We start from the raw sequence: 19,328 nt of genomic DNA, 5'->3' as shown, positions 1-19,328 counted from the left end.
TACTTCATTTGCTTCTTGATTAGAAATTAATTCTCTGAAGTGAATGATCTTTTTTTGCGTGGCTGTTGTTAAATGTCACATGTGCACTGCTTGTATAACTATCTATATTTAAACTGTGCCAAACATATAGAGTTTTTTCACCGAGTTGCATGAGGCAATACAGTATGTTAAAGATGTGGTGGCGTTACTGCAGAGACTTGGTCGACGATGATGAAGTCAATGAACACTGTGAAATTTGAGGACATTTTTTCAGAACCAAATCACCAACATTTATTGATGTAATGCAAAGTATAATAATCATAAATACTGTCTGTGTTTAGGCAGCGTGGGGAAAACTTACATTTACATGTATGACGTGTATTTAGAAGCCCCTGATTGTACCTTAACAAAGATGAACCACTTAGGTTGACCAGCTGATGGATTTGTATTCTGATAATCAAAGTGTGATTTTTTTTTTATGTGCTTTTTGTCACTATTTTATTTTCACTACATTCATCTACTATGATAGATGCATGGCGAAACTTCCATCTGTTGAACCAAATTTTGCTGGTTATAAATTGTTTTGTTCGAATATACGAAAACTGTTGAGGTCGTTTGACCAGCTGTTGAAGGAATAGTTTGACATTTATTAGCTTAATTTATTACAGAGCTTATTTTGCAAAATGTATTCCTTTAATACTAATAATAATGTATATGTACAATGCCTAATTGGAAAGCTATGGCAGCTTCTTCTTCTTTTCTTTTTTTTTCACTTTTACAACTGTGACATTTAAAAATCAACCAGCCCTAAGGAAGCCTAGAAAGGCCATACTCACAATTACTATTGTTTTTTTTTTTTTTTATCCCAATATCTCAAGATAACAAGATTTTATCAGGACAAAACTATTTCGACTGGACTTAATATGTAATCTCCTTAACAGTCATCTTAAGACATTAGGAATTATTTGAAAATGATCAAAAGACACACTGCAATATCTACCTTTGATTGAAATAGTCTCTTGTGTATTGATCAATGCTTTGTTATCTTGAGATACTGAGTTACAAATGTGAGCCTTTCTCAGTTTTCATAAACATCAGGTTTGTAGCTATTGTTAAGAGTTTTGTGGAAACAATATGATTTATCAAGAAAGCTGAATAATTATTATAAACAAAAGAGGCACCTTCTGCAGTTATTATCTTTTCCTGTCATTACCCTGTCATGACTACCAGCAGATATGAACCTATGAAGCAGATTATCAAGACGGTCCTAAGGTTAAAAGTCTTAGCTAATTAATCTACATGTGCTGCATTGTTGTGACTAGTTAGCATGAGAACATGATATCTTATTCAGCAAAGGTAGAGGAGAAACAAGACTTGGTGTTATCATCTTATCAGAGAAAGTGTTCTTATTAACGAAAGTTTTTCTTCTGAGCTTCTTTGTGTATTTTTGATGCCACAGTATATTTTGGCTACTTTTAGCTTCTAGATGCCTTGTTAGTTTCTCACGTGCTAAATGTGGATGCAGACAATTGTGTGTCAGGTTGAGATGGGATTGGCTAGTTGCACAACATTAAACAGAGAAAGAAAGAATGAAAGAAAATGAACAGAGCAAAAAATGAATAAATAGGGCTATAAATCTAAAATGGGTAAGAGATCGATGGACAAATATGTTTTGCTAGCATGATCAGATGGGAATGAGGTTCAGGTTGCGGTCTCTCAGAAGTAGATCTTAGAACAAAGTTGGAAGTGTACTAAATGCTAATGCTTCCTGATACTCACAAGAGTACTTACGGTCTTACACTTGTTTGTGCATACAACTGTACATCCAAATCTTTAACACATATGGCTACACGCAGATGTGCCGTACTACAACTTGGAGATACTGTACGTTCAGACTGAACTATTCAGAGACACTGTCGTTGAAGTTAATGGTCATTCTAGATGGCTTAGCAAGTTTGTACGGAATGCTGTTTGCATGCTACGATGCTCGTTAGCATGTAATTCTTTCCTTTTTTTAACAACAGCCAACGTTGTAAAGGGTGAAACCCGCCATAACAGTTATCAGCATCTCCTCCTTTGTGCCTGGGAACACTTATTTGATGGGAACAACAGTTTTCATGGTTGTTTTCTCTAGTCGTCTGATTCTGATTGGTTGCCACCGAACTGCATATTAGCTCATTCACATAAAGTTGCCTTGACTTCAGTGTTTTCTAACTCCTACCTGACTTCAACAGACATATACTGATGAAACTCTGACTGATGACTTCCCATCACTTTCATGTTCTTGGCATTTTCAGTCTGAAAGTACAGTTGGTGGCCAGTGTTTAAATGGTGGAGTCAGGATTTAGGACCAACATTGGTTTCACTCAGTGTACCACTACACACCAAGTATTCATTCACAATAAGTTACAGCAGCGTTCACTGTGCCGGTCCATTGACCATTATCAATTATAACGATCCCTTTGGTTTCTAACATCCCTCAAGTCCCAGCCAATAATCTTTCCCGGTCTCAACAGCCAAACAACACAATTCACATGTTCTCACAACAACACTATCTGACCATGAGCCTGTCGTTGACTAAACCACACCTGCAAGCTTCTTGGTAGTTATATTGCTCGGATTGTGATAGAAAATAATAAACTGCCAGATTAGTTTACAGCACAACAGCAACCTGTCCAATGTGTTCAAAGTTGAAAGGCATAAAAACCCCAGTAGTTAGACATGATCATTTCAGTGGGATTTGTATACCTAAACCAGTGTAATCTTCCATGGTTTGTGTGAGGTAACGCTCTCAAAATAACAGTTAATAATACTTTGCAGTTAGTGGCAAGATTGACATAGAAAATAAGTGACAGCAAATCCTGCAATTAAAACCTCCTCCTTAAGCTAATATGTCAAAAAGAGATTGCAACCGTTAAATGCTATGTTATCTTTCAGCTTTATCCTTAGCCAAACATCATGCAGATGTTTTGATAGATTTATGGTCATGGAGTGTTGAAAAACTCGAACTTTGTCTATTTTCTGAATAAAAGAAATGTACAATAAAGTGCTGTTGTATTAAAAGCTCTGTCAGATTTCACACAACTTACGTCCTTGGGGGTAACAGAACTTGCCTAAGTGTCTTACTTTTCATGTCGATGGGCCTTAGTCTCTGTGTCTCAACTTCAGTCGTCCTTCCTCTGCCAAAAAAAAAAAAAGAGCCACATTTGAAATGACACATGGGTGTTTGTATTTCTACACTGATGGGTGATGGCATGCAGATGAAGGTGTATTCTACATTTCTAAAGCACACAATGATGGCATAAACCTATACCCCCATCTCTGTACACCGGAGCACCCACAATGTGTGAATCAACATGGACTACATTGCAACTGCAAGCTAATAAAAGAAAGCTGCTCATTTTTTGGTCTGTTTCTGTTGTTTACATTCTCATTCACAATGATTTATAATAAAATTAGGTTGTTTGACACAAAGACTAGTTATTACTGGTTAGGTTTAGAAAATATGCCGCAATATAACAACCATATATTTAGGGCAAAAAAAGAAATATCAAGAACAGGGGTTAGGGTTGATATAATAAGAATGAAGCTTTAAAAGGGAAGTGCTACTTCTTCAATGACATCCATAATGAAAAGGTCACAGTATAATAACCTTGATCTTTGTTGTCATGTTTGCATAACAACATTGGTAACTTTGTCAAAAGGTCATTCATAATGAAAACATGAATTCCTCCTGCTCTCCATCCACCACATCCTCCTGACTTTTAAAGTCACGACATTTCCACTTTGCTCTTGTTATAATTACTCTGACCACTAGATGTCACCTTGCAACAAAATGTAACTACGGGCCACAATATGCTGCTGCACGAACTGTGGGCTTGATTTCTATTGGATAAGATTGTATAACAGACCACGCCCATTGTTTTCCCCCATTTGAGGTGCTTGTTTAAGTATCTCATCTCTTCTGTCGTGGTTCAGCCTATCGTACCTTCAGTTCACCTTGGGATTCAGCTAAAGTCTTCTACCACCTTCACTGTTCCCTGCTGGTTCCAACGCGTCTCTGATTTATAACATTATTTAAAGGCTTCTGTTCAAACTGAACCAACCAAACTATTAAAACACTCTGCACTGCCACCAAACGCCAAAGAGGAGTTCTGTTTCGGCAGCCGCTCCGCGATACATCACAATGTTCCTGACAGAGCTGGTGCTTAACGCCTCACAGTCGTAAGCAGCTATTTCTCTGATATATGGCAGTAAGTTCACACAGAGCTGCAGAGCCACGGACACAATTTGCTTTTAATAGCCTCTGGGTGATTTAGCAAAGGACTCGACAATGTCAGTGTGATAGATTAATGATATAGAGACTTAAGACGTCAAAGCCATACAGCTGTGTGTTCAACAGAGATATAACAATGAGTCTCGCTTCGCTCGAGGCAGATGGATGCAGCTTTAATACAACGTAAACAACGCGACTTTAACAAATAATCATCATGAGTCATGTGCATGTTACATTTACATAATATTTTGGAGGTTGTGAAAATGCACCATCTTTTATTCCAGTATTTCATCATCCAAGAATCCACATAATCACATTATCTATTATGGACAGTCATTTTTCAACCAATTCACATCAAGCAAACGGAAGGAAGTTTGTCTTTAAGAAAATGTCGAGGATTTTTTTGTCTTTATTTAAGAGTTAACACTGTAAAGATGGAGAGAGACGGACAAAGGCCTATATCAAACAAGTAACATTGCAGTTACATGGTAAACATTAAGCTTCAGACCCAACCATCATGGAGGACCTGGAGTGATGGACCTTCTGGCCAAGGTCCTGTCAACCTCGGAGACTGTGGCCCCCTGAAACACAAAGATCATGTGTGAGACAAGATCCCTCTGTCATGACATCTGTTGTTGCATCATCAAGACAGGGATTCATTTGAAATATTTCTCTCTCTTCTTCTTCGCCATACAACTTTAACTGCTGAATCAAAAACTGGACAGTATCAAAAAGCGGAATAATTGACAAATAGCTGAAAATATGCTCAAGTAGTTGAAGTTCGCATTATCTCCATTCATTTCAATGACAAAAAAAAAATCTTTAAAACTTTAATATTTTCAAAATTATAAATGTTTGAAGTAGGTAACAGCCTTGATCTCCTGAAAAAGCTGAAAATTTTGAAAGTTGAACTGTTTCTGTAACACCAAAACTGTTAGAGGGGAGAGGGCCCAAAAGATTGGCGGAAGAAACAAAAGAATAACATACTACTACTAATACTGAGTCCAATGCCTTACTTACGTAGACAAGGCGACGTACAGCTTTTGGCGTCATCAGGAGTCCTCGAACGCGCTCATTGACTTCCTCCCATTCTCTGTGAGAACTGGTCAAAGACCTGAACAATCACAGTCAGCTGAGTCACCGTTTTTAGAAGCTGTGAAAGTCAACATCAGGCGAAAAGACTCTATATCTGATCCATTTGCATCTATTACTGAGTCCATGATGTGTTTAACCTGGTTTAACCTCACACCGAGAGGGAACAGGGGGAAATGAAAGCTGGGTTTGGAACTAGTTCATATATTATTGACATGTAGTGTCTTCAAGTCTGAGACCACTTTCTCTGGATGGGAGAATGGATATTGGTCAAGAAACTGACCTGCTGAGCCTGGTTTGTTTGGACCGCCACAGTGATGGAGACTCAGGATCCCAATTGTCACCAGGATCATATGTTTCAGAAGAGCTTTCGTCGTCTTCAGATTTTGCTCCGGCCTGCCAGAGGAAGCAGATGTTACTCAACAATTCCCTTTTGTTTCATTGAGATAACCACCAGATTATTGCTGAACTGCAAACCCCCAGTTAATCTCAGTTATTAAAGATTCAGTAAATTTCTGACCAAGCAAAATTGGACATGATTGAAGCCACAGTTACCCTAAGCCTAATCCTTTCATTTTGTATTTATAGGCTAGTTCATGGAAGACTGAATTAACAGGGTTTTTACACACACAAGTTTTAATCTAGTCATTACAGTACATAATGCTAAACTAGGCTAGGCTAATAGGCTACTAATGCTAAGCTAGGCTAACCACATCCTGGGAACCTGGACCTAGACAAACTTTATGGTTTTTTAAAGTTTGTCTAGATCCAGGTTCCCAGGATGTGGTTAGCTTATCTTAGCATTAGCCTAGCCTAGCTTAGCATGAAGACAGGGGGCAAAGGGAAACAGTTTGACTGGCTCTAAATTAATTTCAAAATCATTTTTATTAAACATGTCTCATTTATGAAATCAATGAAACACAAACGCAAAAAGTTAATTTCCCAGTGTTTGTAAATTAGGGTCCCATCTACCAAACCAAGTGAAGACGTACCAAACCATTGGATAAAGATTTTCTTCTGCCAGTTGGAGAGAATCTCACTAAAAGCAGGAAGAGGGAAAATGTTATTTAGTCATTGACAGTAACTAGTTTAGAGCACAGTAGGTAAGTAGGTCCTCGTTATCCAACAGCTTTTTACAGTCAACTCATCCATGTCAACAGAGCAGTATAACCATTACATCACTTTTTATAAGCAGTGATGGGAAGTTGCTGAAGACCGTAAACCTTGTTTAGTGTCAACAAAAAGGTTTTACTGTATATGAAAATTTGTACCTGTGGACGAAGAACGGGCCAAAGGTGAAGAGGAGCGGTTGAACGCTGCAGACCTGAAGGGTGAGTCAGACCGGCCGGCTCCTGGCCACGAAGACAACATCTGCACACAGAGGAACGGCACAGTGAGAACAGGTCTACAAATATCTGAATTATTTTTTTTTTCTGATTTCCAGATTGTGTGAACACATTTTAAACTGTCCACCTCCTGCCCTCAGTTTGGCCTGACTCAGTTTATAAAGCATTACATCACACAGGAGAGTAGAAGTAGTAGTAGTAGTGAGAGCTCTCCTCTGCCATCTGCTGGCTGGTAATGGCAATTGTTGTATTAGAGGTTTATTGTGGTTTTACCGGGTTGGGAACTCCAGAGTCCAGGCTGAGTCTGGCGAGACGTCGGGTGTTTCCAGATCTCAGCGGGGACAGAGACTGAGACCTGATACTGCTGCGTCTGTCTCTGTCTTTGTCCGTCCTTCTACCTTGTCTCCTCACAAGGGTTTGAGGTTGTTTCCTCTGAGGGGAGCAGGTCCTGGGTCTGCTGGAGGACTTTGTTTTCCTCTTCGTCACTGGCCTCTGGAAAAATAACAGCCTCAATGTGATACACACAGCTGGACTTGATGTTGACGCTTATAGTCTTGTCCACTTAATGTATATTATACTTAATGTTTATACTATACAACACCAGTCTGACTCTGTAATAACCTGCACTCTGACCATCCTGCACTTTCATTTGCCTTTTTTTTTGCACTATTCATACATCTCTAGTTTTTTTTTCATCCCACTATTTAAGTTGTATTCACACAGTTTACATTTTACAGAGTTATTTATTTATTTATTTATTATTTATGTCCAACAGTTCCATTTTTGTGTACAAACTGCACACCTTGCTGCTATACACCCCCCATCTGTGCAATACATTCTTATGCCTTACAACTACCAACACTGTGTATATAATTTTATTCTATTCTTGTTAATAACTGTACAGTATATATTCCTGAAACATTTTAGTAATTGTTTGTCTTATATCGTTTTTTATACCTCTATATTTGCATATTCTTCTACTTTTTTACATGTACTGTATGTTACAAATGCTACAACCAAATTCTCCATGTGTGGGATTAATAAACAGTATTATGTCTTATGTCTATAATCTTTACCAAGAGTGTGTTGGGGTAAAAGTTGACCTCTGCATCAGCTGAGCACTCGAAGATGGTGGTTTGGGTGGAGAACTCCATCCTCGGAGCGATGCCCTGCGGAAAAAAGGGAAGAAACATGTGTACCAGATTCACATGAAACTGCAAAAAAAAAAAGTTCACACTGAAGCTTATGGTCATTACTGCTACAATGGACAAGAGGCTTTGGACCTACTGGAAAAAAAGCTGCTCTGTTCATCAGAATCTCTTGGTCCACTCCAGAGAACGAGGGGACCAGTTTGGGCTCTGGGAATAGGAATCGTCGAGCATCTTCCTCAAAGTAGGCCAGAGTGTCCCCTTCTACAAACACACACACACACACACAACTAATGTAAAGACAATCAATTTCAATGTAAAGTCCTGCAGTAAACAAAGCACAGAAAACACAGTCTCACCAGGAGGAACCATCTGCACCAGCTCAATTCTGACTGTCTCATCTGAGGAGAGGAAAATATCCAACAGTGTGAAGATATTCTTGGTAAAAACTGTCAAATACACAACAGGATACAAACAAAACTAGCTTGTGTCAAACATGGTGCTGCAGACAGTGAAATGTGATTTTAAAAAAATGAGCTCAACTTTTAATTTAAAATGAAACAGTTTAAGAGCACTTACACTCAAGCATCACGGCAATGTCTCCAGGATCAACGGCATACCTGAAAATCTGGAGACAAATTTCGTTCATCTTCCTTAAAATCACAAATATGATCAATATATATAACTCACTAAATGCTCTGCTAGCATATGAACCCTGTAGGTCTCGAGCTGGTCAGTCAAAACTGAACGTGGTGAGATCTGAGATGTAATGCTGCCCCCTGCTGGTACACCTCTTCACTTCACTAGATCTAAGTAATCACCAATTGAGACCTTAAATAAAACTAAGATACATTTCTACTCCAGAGATTATGTTCCTTCATCACTAACTCTGTCCAACATGGACAATAAGTAGAGACCTGCCTTTTCAAAGGTCATCTTCTCATGAAACAGCAGAGGGAAGACGGCGGGGAGACACTCAGTCTGACGGTACTGGCCCATGACGCACAAGCTGATGTAGATATCATCTTTGGCTGGAAGGTGAACCCCCGGACAAGACACCTGAGGAAACAGAGGAACGTATGAACCATATGTTGAATTATACAGGGATATAAAGGGTTCTATTTATAGATTTGTTTTTATTGGGAAGTCATTGACCATAACTGACTGTCTTGTGTTTTCTTTTTTTTCTTTTTCTTGTCAGTGTTGTTCATAAGTAATTTGGCACACCATCTCTAATTTCAAAATTGATTGATTAGGGGCAGGGAAAATAGGTTGTCTTCATCCTGCTCCTTTTCCATGCATGAAATGTGGAAATTATAATCTGTTATCATTTTGTCAGTAATGTATTAATTGAAAATGTCCATGGCATGGAACAAATAAAAATGAAATACCAATCACATCATAACTGACTGCCAGTAGAGATTAACAAAGGTCCTGCAGTATGTTTTAACACAATGTATCTCCTCATTATGTTTCCATGTCTCACATATTGTGAAGCACTATGGTAATTAAGGTGCTATACAATAGAAAAAACTTAACTTACTTGCATACATATTATAAATTAACTGCCACAATTCCTTCATATAACATCACAAAATCTCATGTTGCTCATTACTGACAGCTGTTGTGACTTTTGAGGATTGTTGCATCTATTAAACACTGAAAACTAAAAGTATGGTAGTCACACATTTGTACAACATTAAATGGGGACATCTTTTATCCATCCTTTTGGCCAAATATAAATAAATATCACAATGTCCATTTGTTTGTGGTAAAATGTAACCTACCTATGTAAATAAAGTCACCCTTGATGCTCCATAAGTTACACGACTGCTACAAACCTTGTTGTTTAGCCTACATGTTTAATAAAAACAACAGTGATTAGTTTTAGCGGTCTGAGTGTCAATTAAATTAATATGGACTCTTACCGCTCTGAACTTTAACTCCACCAACACTTTCAGCGCTTTTCGAGGCATTAAAACCCTCTGCTCTGATGTTTTTAATCTCAACTGGCTTCAGCTGCAGCGGAACCAACCGACCCCTGCTTAGCGTCACCTTACCTCGTTACCATGGATACTACAACTTCCGGGTTTAGTTGCCTGGAGCAACAAGCGCCGTCGTTCCCCGTTCATGTAGCAATCTATCTATCGTTTGTAGCATTTTATTTTATTGTGTATAAACACCTTTTAAACTGGTTTTGCAGACTAGTGAACTCTTAAAGGTTGACTATGTAGAAATACAAGAACAACAGAAAAAGAATTCCAGCAGTCGATTGCCAGACCGTTGCTAGGTAAAACGGGCCGTTGCTAGGGACTCCGCTCTGATCAGAGGACAGCAGAGGAGGAGAACTATGCAGGATATTTACCTTATGTTTCATTTTTACCGTCATTAACAGCATAATAAATGACATGTAGCTTGTTACAGGGACAGTGGAGGCTCTCTGCCTTCCACACCGCTGCTGCTCAGAGCCTCCGCTGTCACTGCTCTCCTCAAGTTGGAAAAAAAAAAAAAAAGGAGCTCCGTGGCACCGAAAGTCCGCGACGATAAACGTGTTTATGACAGATAAGACTACACAAATACACCCATCCTAACAAGTATATGATAATCCATTGATCCACCGATTGATTATTAAAAAGGCTTGGTTGGAAACAAACGCATAGGACCGGGAGGAGGCAGGAAAACAGAGAGAGTTGAGCCACATGTCGGCTACGGGCAGGTACGAATGTAAACAGAACGTTGACAGAAAGTCATTGTCGACCCCGTCAAAAAAATTAAAAATAATAATTCAGACTAAAAAAAATTTTTTTGTGGGAAAGCAATACTTTCATTCTGTACCCCTCTAAAGGCCCCATGGATGTATTATTTTTGAAAAAATATAGCTTTTAATAAATATTCTACATATTCAACCTTTAACAAAAATGAAAAATCACTTTAAATTAACAAACATTGAATAAAAAAAAAACTAAATCTGCCAAATATTTGCCCAATTTGTTTGCTAACAAAGCGTAGGACATTGCTCAACTTTTGTGTTTGACTGATCCTGATCCAAATAAGTCAAAATTGGTTATTTAGATTTGCTAAATTGATTTACCACTTATTTATTCATTTGAACTAGATAAGTGTTTTTCAATATGTCTAGTAATTGATTAAAAAAATTACCGGGTACTGATAACTAATTTTTCTTTTTATAATTAGGCTATGATTAAAAGCACCACACACAAATATACTATACTTTTACTTTCTTGGATATAAATAGAGTTCAAATAAAATGCAGCAAATAAAATATCTGATTGCATCTGATTGACGGGGTCGCCAGAAATTTGTGATGTCAAAATGGGGTCACGAGCCAAACAAGGTTGGGAACAACTGAACTAGGGTCTTAAAACCTGTTAATAATAATAATACAGGTGTTAGCTTTACATCTCAACCATTTTTGTGCATGCAAGTATTAACAAATACATTTTTAAAATGAACCTAATCTAATTGACACCCACAGAACCTGAAGTTAGTTTTTTATTTTTATCATCATTTAATCAGTTCTGACTCTATTGTCTATTGGTGCAGCAGGGTCAAGTGGGATGAGTCCGACTGGTCTTGGTGGCACATTTGTTGGTCCGTTCCATGTTTATATACTACCTAAAATATAGACAAGCCAAAATTATTATAATAGTTTATCTATTCACATTCAGTTTTGGTAGCAGAGCCACAGGTGAAGCAAAGTAGGCACAGTCTGGTTGTGTTAACTTTATCCTTTTCTTTTTAAATGCATCCATTTGGCACAGCTCTGGCAGCTTCAGCTTCCAAAAAATACAAATCTCAGTAAAACTAACTTTCTTGAACACAATAATAATAATAACAACGTCAACATTCCTCTATATTCTGCCCAAAACCTGCAGCAAAACTGAAACTTTTCATTTATATCAGCAGTCCAACTTTCTGAGCAATTAAATGAACACAACGGAAAATGTTCAATAAATATCTAGTAAATAAAAAAGAAAAGCAGTTTGGAACATTAAAGACAGAAATTTAAAAGTAAAAAAAAAAATTATTTTCTCTTCATTTCCATATTATCATTAGGATTTTGTTTGCAGCTGTCCGTTCGGGCTCAGTGTTTGGTTCTGTCCCGTTTGCTCCGGTGTGTCCTGGTCAGAGTCGTCAGAGTCCGAATCCTCCTCTTTCTCCTGAACCGTCGCTCCGTCCGTCGCTCCGTCCTTGTCCTCGACGGCGACGGCTCCTTTCCTCTGAGGCAGGACGGTGAAGAAGGCGTCCTGCCAGCTGCTCTTCTCCAGGTACGCCAGGATGATCTCAAACACTGAACAAAAGGACGAAAACATAGATACAGTATGTAAATGATAAATCTACTCGTATCGCATCCATCCATCTCCCGTGTCTGGTCTGGTACTTGAACGCACCGTGGTTGACGGCCAGGACCTTCCGACTGTTCATCTTGACGAAGCTGCTGAGAGGAAGCTGAGCGTGATCGATCCCCAACTCCTTCGCCTTTTCAAACGTGATGCCCTGTAAACGACAAAAACAAAAAAACAGAGCAGATCAAATGTGTGATCTCACTAGTCTACAAATATCGGGAAATTATCGACCTCTGAGATAAAAATGTGTTAATTCTTACATATTTTGATTAGATTAATTAGAAAACACATGACATGACCTCACTAGTTTTAGACATAAGACTGTTTGTTTATCCCACACATGGGAAATTTAGTTGTTAGTAGCATTGTAGCAAACATGGGGAAAAAAAGAGTCAGTCAGAAAATATGCAAATATAGAAATATAAGACAATATAAAACAAACACAGAAAAATATAAAAAAAAACAAAGAGTGAGAGTATCCACAGTTATTTACATAATAGAATAAAATTTTGGGAACAAGTTTCGAGATAAAATGTGTTGAATCAAATATATTTTTATTAGATGAATTGGAAAACAGGTGATGAAGCTGCTGATTGGCTGAAAGTTTTCAAGATATTTCATGATAAATTATGATGCCTCATAACTTCAAAAGTACAGTAGACTAGAGCAATGAAAATGGTACCACATGGAAGTTTGTAAATTTGTCTTCACTTTGAGACAAATTTGTATTATTATATATTTTTATATAATTATTACCTCACAGCTGTATCTTGGAACCTGGAGCCAACTTGATTTTCCTTTATCAGTGACTCAATTCAGGTCAAATATAGCTACTTAGTTTACTTTAGACAGACCTTGTGATGGTTGTGGTCGACCAGACCTCCGATCACGTAGGCCTTCTTCGGGTCCAGCTCCTCCAGCACGTTGGGAGAGTCCGACGTCAGGTAGACCAGATCCTCTTTGGCCACGACTTCACTGTAGTGCTCCGTTTTAATGTTGATGTCCTGCACACAAGGGACACACACTTATTGTGGCCGTATTCAGACCTGGGGCTCGTTTGGAAGCAGCTGTTATGAAACAGGGAGCGTTTCGGCAACGGCAATTACGCTTGGATGAGAAATAAAAACAAGCGAGCCAAGATCAAGGCCGTGAAGGGCTGGACTCATCTCGGCTTGTTTCCATTTCATTCATGTTTTTGACTCGGGTTTGGGTCAATAATATATACAATTGACTCGGGTTCGAGCTTCAACCATAGTTCGGGCCTGGTTGAATGGATGAATTGGAACAAAGCAAAAGAGGCACAGGTTTTCATACACACCAAGACAGGGGTCTTGAACGGACCCACCACTATATACATTGTTATAAAACTGTGTATATTTTATAGCAAACTGGGTCTAGTGCCATGTATAAACCTTGGTATTGTGCATTCACTACTAGGCCATTTAAATAGGTTCATATGTTCATGTTTTTAAGCTACAGTCAGTGAGTAGGGGGCCGTGTCACTGCCATTTATAAACAGACCTTGTTAACTGATACCAATGCTGATATCAACAATGTCTGTCAATTGCATGATAATCATGCAGAGAAACTGAGGTTTTTATTTTAAACATAAATGGAAAAAATATTTTAAAATGGTCTAATCAACCAAAAATTTTGCAACCCTCAGTTGAAGACCTCTGCTCTAAGATAAAAGCTCCGTGGGGTCTGTGTGTGAGCAGAAGAAGGTTTTAGTCGTCACTCACCTTCCAGTTGACCCAGCCTTTGTCCTTCTCGTCCATGCTCTGTTTCAGCTTCCCTCCGAGGCTCGTCAGGTAGAACTGGAGAAAGAGAGAGCAGCAGAAGTTACTGTGTGTGTCCGACAGGATCGACTCTCTCCGTCCGTCAGCCAGGAGCCACTGACCGATGAGCACTGACCTGCACGGGGTGAAGCGCTCGTCTGTTCTCGGCGTAGCACCTCTGGATCTGTTTGTGAAGCTTGCGGACGTCCTGAAAGAAGAAGAAAAATAAAAATCAGCGTCATGTTTGTACAGCTGCGTTTCCATCACAGGTTTTCACAGAATAAAAGTGATATTTCTGAAAGTTCGAAAAAAGTACATTTGCTATTAAGAGGTGTTTTGCAAATGAGTCGTAATTCTCGCAACTGTAACAGAAGGAACTATTGTTTGGTTATTCACACGGACGTGTTATAGTCTGAGTTATCAGACTGAACCTCACATTAAAATAACCCAGTCAGGTGGAAACAGTATGAAGTGTGTATTCTTCTTGTGAATGAAGAACAGACGTTTAACAGCGTCTCAATTTTAAGGAAGATGGACGTTCAAAACACTTTGCGTTGAATGATTTAGCAACTGTGGTGACGTGACGGGACGACTCAAAACAGACGGGAGAGAGGGAGAGCGAAGAGAAAAGGAACAAATGACCACCAGGATCACATCCTATTAGACCCAGAGTGACGTGTGAATGTGATAAAAGTGTTTCCATTACACTTTTGCGATACACTTTGTTATCAACACATCTGAAGAACAACCTCATGAGAGCGCAAAAATGTTTTGGCGATATTTGGGAGGAGACAATAAGTGTTTCCATTACTTGTTTTTTATTGCGATATTTAGGTTCTGTGTATTTCTAGGGTTGAATGGAAACATCATTTATAACTCTTCACACTCCCAGCGGCCCCTCCCTCCCTGAGTCGTATCTCTCTCTGCTTCTACCTTGACCAGCATGAGGTCATCGAAGCCGCAGTCCACCACCAGCCTCAGGCCGCTGGGCGTCACCTCCCTGCGCGGACGTTTCCTGGCAGCGGCCGGAGCCGAGTCTCCTCCGTCCTCCTCCGGCTGGTTCTGCCTCTGCAGCCGACGCTGCTGCTTCCTGTCCTTTCGCTTCTGCCTGCATTTTTAAAACAGCAGTGATTTTTAACTGAGAAGTTTAATTCCTGATCATTTTCAGTAGCTGGTTTATTTGAGATGTTATTTAACTCGTAGTTTCTATGAACAGTTAATAAGAGAGTGGTTAAATTTGATACATTTTGGCTCCTAATGTTTAAAATATTCCACTTTTACCACTTTTAACTCATGTTCCCAGCAGTTAAATGTTCATTTTGACAGGACAGCCTTCAGATATCACACCAACGTTTATGTGGAATAACTAACAGATGGTGAATCAACACACTGTTAATACAGATCAAATCAGAACTTTGTCTTTACTGGCGATATGATTAACCTCCTTTAACTCGTGTTGTAATAAAATATTCAAGGCCTCATTTGCATCTTATTGTCCACCCATTGTTGTGCATATTTAAAGCAGAAGTGAGTGATCCGGTCGTTTTCGCTAATGCTGCGTTCCAGGCAGGCTTTTGAAATCGTAAATTACAGCTTCAAGTCACAACTTACGACTTTGTAGCGTTCCAGGCAACCCACTCGTGTTTTTCCGACCTGTTGTACCGGTGAAAGTCACTATAACGGCCACTCGTAACTTCCGACCGGTGAACTCGTACCAGATCGAACTGGTACCACTTCACGGTCGGAAAAATACGAGTTTCCTTGAACGCACCATAACAGTCCTCGTCGCTACGTCACCACATTCACGGCGTTCCTTGGCTGCACACACAGCCCTGCATGCCGTTCTCTCTCCTCATTGGATAAAAACTGTAGGATACGATAAATATTTTCTCTTCGGCTCAGAGCAGAGCAGAGGGACTGAGAGACCCGTGTTTCAGACCAAACACTCTATGTAAGTGATTGCTGTCGGAAGATATAACTATTTAAGACTTATATTAACACAAATATATCACTCACTTCTGCTTTAAAATAAACATCCTGCAGCATAAATACACTCCCAACAGTGTGTTTATAACCACATCATGACCTCAGTGTGACCTCTTGCATAAATTAATTCAGCAACACTTCAGGTCTTATACAATAACAAGTGTCATATTGACTTCAAGCTTATTTTGCACATTATTATGGATTTAAATCACTATGAACAAGACAACCATGAACTGACAGATATGTGAATGGGGTTGAGCATAAAGTTAAAGGGATAGTTCAACATTTTTGGCAAATTCTCCTATCACCATAATCCCTGTAGTCATAGCAGTAGGTTCATTACCTTTAATTATCGGTGCATGTTGTTTTGAGATCAGCGGGGCAGAGACGTGAGCTGCTCAGTGAACACAATGGAGATGAACGGTACAGCTGTCCCTCATCAAACTCATCAAATACACAATTTAACAACTCCAAAATGCTCTCGAGGACAAGTTGTGACCTGCACATTCTCCACGCTATGAGATAATAATGAAACATTAGGAGACTAGGAGAGTATTTGTTTCATGTGTCTTAGTGTCACATAATTATACATGATTATCTCATAGCGTGGTGAATGTGCAGGTCACAACTTGTCCACCAGAGCGTTGTGGAGTTGTTGGATTGTGGATGAGTTTGATGAGGGAAACATAGAAATACCATTCACCTCCATTGTGTTCACTGAGCAGCTCACGTCTCTGCCCCGCTGATCTCAAAACAACATGCACCGATAATTAAAGGTAATGAACCTACTGCTATGACTATAGGGATTAAGGTGATAGGAGGATTTGCCAAATGTTGAACTATCCCTTTAACCAACACCATGACTGACTGACTGACTGACTCACTTCCTCAGCTCTCTCTCTTCCTCCCATTTCTGCTGCTTCAGGAGTTTCTTCCTCTGCCTCTTGGACAGAGTCTCTCCTCCTCCTCCTCCTGCTGCTCCTCCGGTCTCCTCCGTGTCTCCTCCTGCAGCCTCAGCTCCTTCTCTGTCCTCCTCCTCCATCTGCTCCTCCTCCTGTTAGCTCCTCGGCCACAAACTGCGGCTTCTCTGCATCTAACGACGAGTCTCTCTGCTCTTCACGTTTCACCGACACGTTGAACCGGGTTTTTAAAAAAGCAGCTTCACTGTCTTTATGTCCAACACACCGTAAACACACTGGAGTAAAAACACTGTCAACTGTCTGTTTGGGTCGAACTCTGCAACTTCCACATGTGAGCTGTCGGCGCATGTCTGACGTCATCTAACCGCGCCAGAGGCGTTCAGTGCTGCTGGGATGTTACAGTTTTTCTAAAAAACCACATTTAAAAGACTGCACTTGGAAATTAATGTTTTGTGGTGGAAATAAGAATTCAGTGTTTGTGAATTTTGAACTTTTAAAACTTTAAAAAGTGTCTGTAGTTCATTTGGGGAAAAAATGTATGTACATTGACTTTAGAATGAATGACACATATGTTTATATAAAATAAAAACATATGTGTAAAAAAAAAAAAAAAAAAAAAAACCTTTTAGAAAGTTCCTTATATTGACACAAAAAAAATCTATATTTATTGGTATGTTTCTGTAGGCCTATGTTTGTTTTTATTAGTAATATCTTACATCTCGAAGCCTGTTAATAGCCTATATGTTGATATTATGAACAGTGGTTCAAACGTTTGAAATAAATATATATCAATATACACTTTATATCAACATACAGATTTTAATATAAGTTTATATATCACACATTTGGTGGCACCAGCCCATATGAAAAATCATAATAGCTATAGGTATTTTTGTGCTGGACAACAAACAGCAGATGTGGGCCAGACCCGGATCTATAGGGAACAGGCTCATGGGACAGAAGTTTCATTTTGCTTTGGAAAATAATCGTGAATCATTTTTTCCCTCAATCTCATTTACAAGGTCACAATGTGCTTTCATGGTCAAATAATTAATTTAATATATTGACATTTCTAAATCTTTTATTGTGGTTGTTTTGTTTTCTGTCATGCTTTGGTTTACACTGTTTGTTTTTCTACTCCCCACTTGTTAAAGCTATATACAGTATATCCCACTGTACAGTCCTATGTTTGTCTCTGACCAGTGACCACAATGTAAAGCTGTGCTAATGAATATTTTTTAGGGCATTTAAATGTCTTGCAAACTTGCAAAGTCTTTTACGTGTGTGTGTCTGTTATGTTTCTGGACGTACTGGTATGTGCTGCACACGCACTGGGATTAAATGCCAGTGTGTGTGTGTGTGTACGACACATATGCAGTCACGGCTCTGCAACACGATCCCACATACCTCGCCTCCATCGCCTCCTAACCCACATACTATATCGGCCCAGAGCCAGCTAGGCCTTTAACACGGGTTGCTTATTTAGCTCACATTCCTGCTTCAGCCATGCTAAGCCCAGATTCAGCCGCGCTAACACACAGACCACTTTCCACTTCCAGACCAATTAACATCTTCCTCGCATTTATCAATAAATAAATCAACTCTGCACCTCTAACGCTCATTCATTGACACACATACTGTATCTAATTTGATTATCAATAAGTGGAATATCACTGTCACCCTAACCCTTGTAAAATATTAACCAGTTTGTTTTGGGAGTTCACTCTGACCTTTGACCCTTGGCAACCAAAATCCAATCAGTTCCCCATTGAAGGGTTTTTACATTATCTATTTCAAAAAATCAATAATGTCCTGTTTTGTGAGGTCAACATTGACTTTGAACAGATCAGTTAAAGTCGATGTTTGTGCCAAATTTGAAGAAGTTTTATTGATGTATTTCTGAGATGAGAAAGTTTTTCGTTATTTTCTTTTCTTTAATTGTCCCATTTCTTCATTTTGAATTTGTTTTCATTTTTCTTCTGTAAAGCACAAGTCAGTGTTGGTAGATTTATTTTGAATGGGAAGAAATCATCCAATTAATCTGATTAGAAATACAGTTATAGGTTATACCTTTATTTCTAATTAGATTCATTGGATTGGATTGATTGGGAAGATCTTTAGATCCCTCCCACAATGGATTGCATACATGGAATAACTTGTTATGGAAGATCAAATGTGTCTGGGTAATATTAATTACTGCTATACTGCTATATTATTTTATTCTATCTGATTTTAAATGTATTGTCCAACTTTTACAGCCAGTAGTCTATGAACCTGAATTTGTGTTTCTCGACTTGTATGCTAAGCTAGGCTAACCATCTCGGTCAGTCATTAAAGTAACAAAAGGCAGGTTTGGAAAAGGGTTACATGTTTATTGAAATTTTCACAAGCACATTTACAAACAGTGGCTATAATGTAACATCCCTTTCTGTATTA

General features: G+C 38.9%; 2 protein-coding genes across 2 annotated transcripts; both read right to left on the bottom strand.

Moving 5' to 3' along the window:
• Positions 1-4,770: 4,770 nt before the first annotated feature.
• On the bottom strand, positions 4,771-9,817 carry spata6l (spermatogenesis associated 6-like; the record flags this gene model as incomplete). The annotated part of the gene is made up of 10 exons (XM_083993055.1): positions 4,771-4,836; positions 5,276-5,369; positions 5,631-5,743; positions 6,967-7,185; positions 7,770-7,862; positions 7,981-8,105; positions 8,201-8,290; positions 8,421-8,469; positions 8,763-8,900; positions 9,770-9,817. The coding sequence occupies 10 exons, from the start codon at positions 9,815-9,817 to the stop codon at positions 4,771-4,773; spliced, it is 1,035 nt and encodes a 344-aa protein (XP_083849181.1).
• Positions 9,818-11,559: 1,742 nt separating this feature from the next.
• On the bottom strand, positions 11,560-17,228 carry trmt10a (tRNA methyltransferase 10A). Its single transcript, XM_083992942.1, has 7 exons — positions 16,857-17,228; positions 14,920-15,094; positions 14,123-14,194; positions 13,951-14,025; positions 13,063-13,212; positions 12,254-12,359; positions 11,560-12,153 (listed from the first exon to the last, which is right to left on the bottom strand). The coding sequence occupies exons 1-7, from the start codon at positions 17,012-17,014 to the stop codon at positions 11,915-11,917; spliced, it is 975 nt and encodes a 324-aa protein (XP_083849068.1). The 5' UTR covers positions 17,015-17,228; the 3' UTR covers positions 11,560-11,914.
• Positions 17,229-19,328: the final 2,100 nt, after the last annotated feature.

The sequence above is a fragment of the Trachurus trachurus genome (assembly GCF_905171665.1).
Source record: "Trachurus trachurus genome assembly, chromosome: 18".
Lineage (NCBI taxonomy): Eukaryota > Metazoa > Chordata > Actinopteri > Carangiformes > Carangidae > Trachurus > Trachurus trachurus.
The sequence above is the reverse complement of the archived record's forward strand: the minus strand, read 5'-3'. Positions and strand labels throughout refer to the sequence as shown.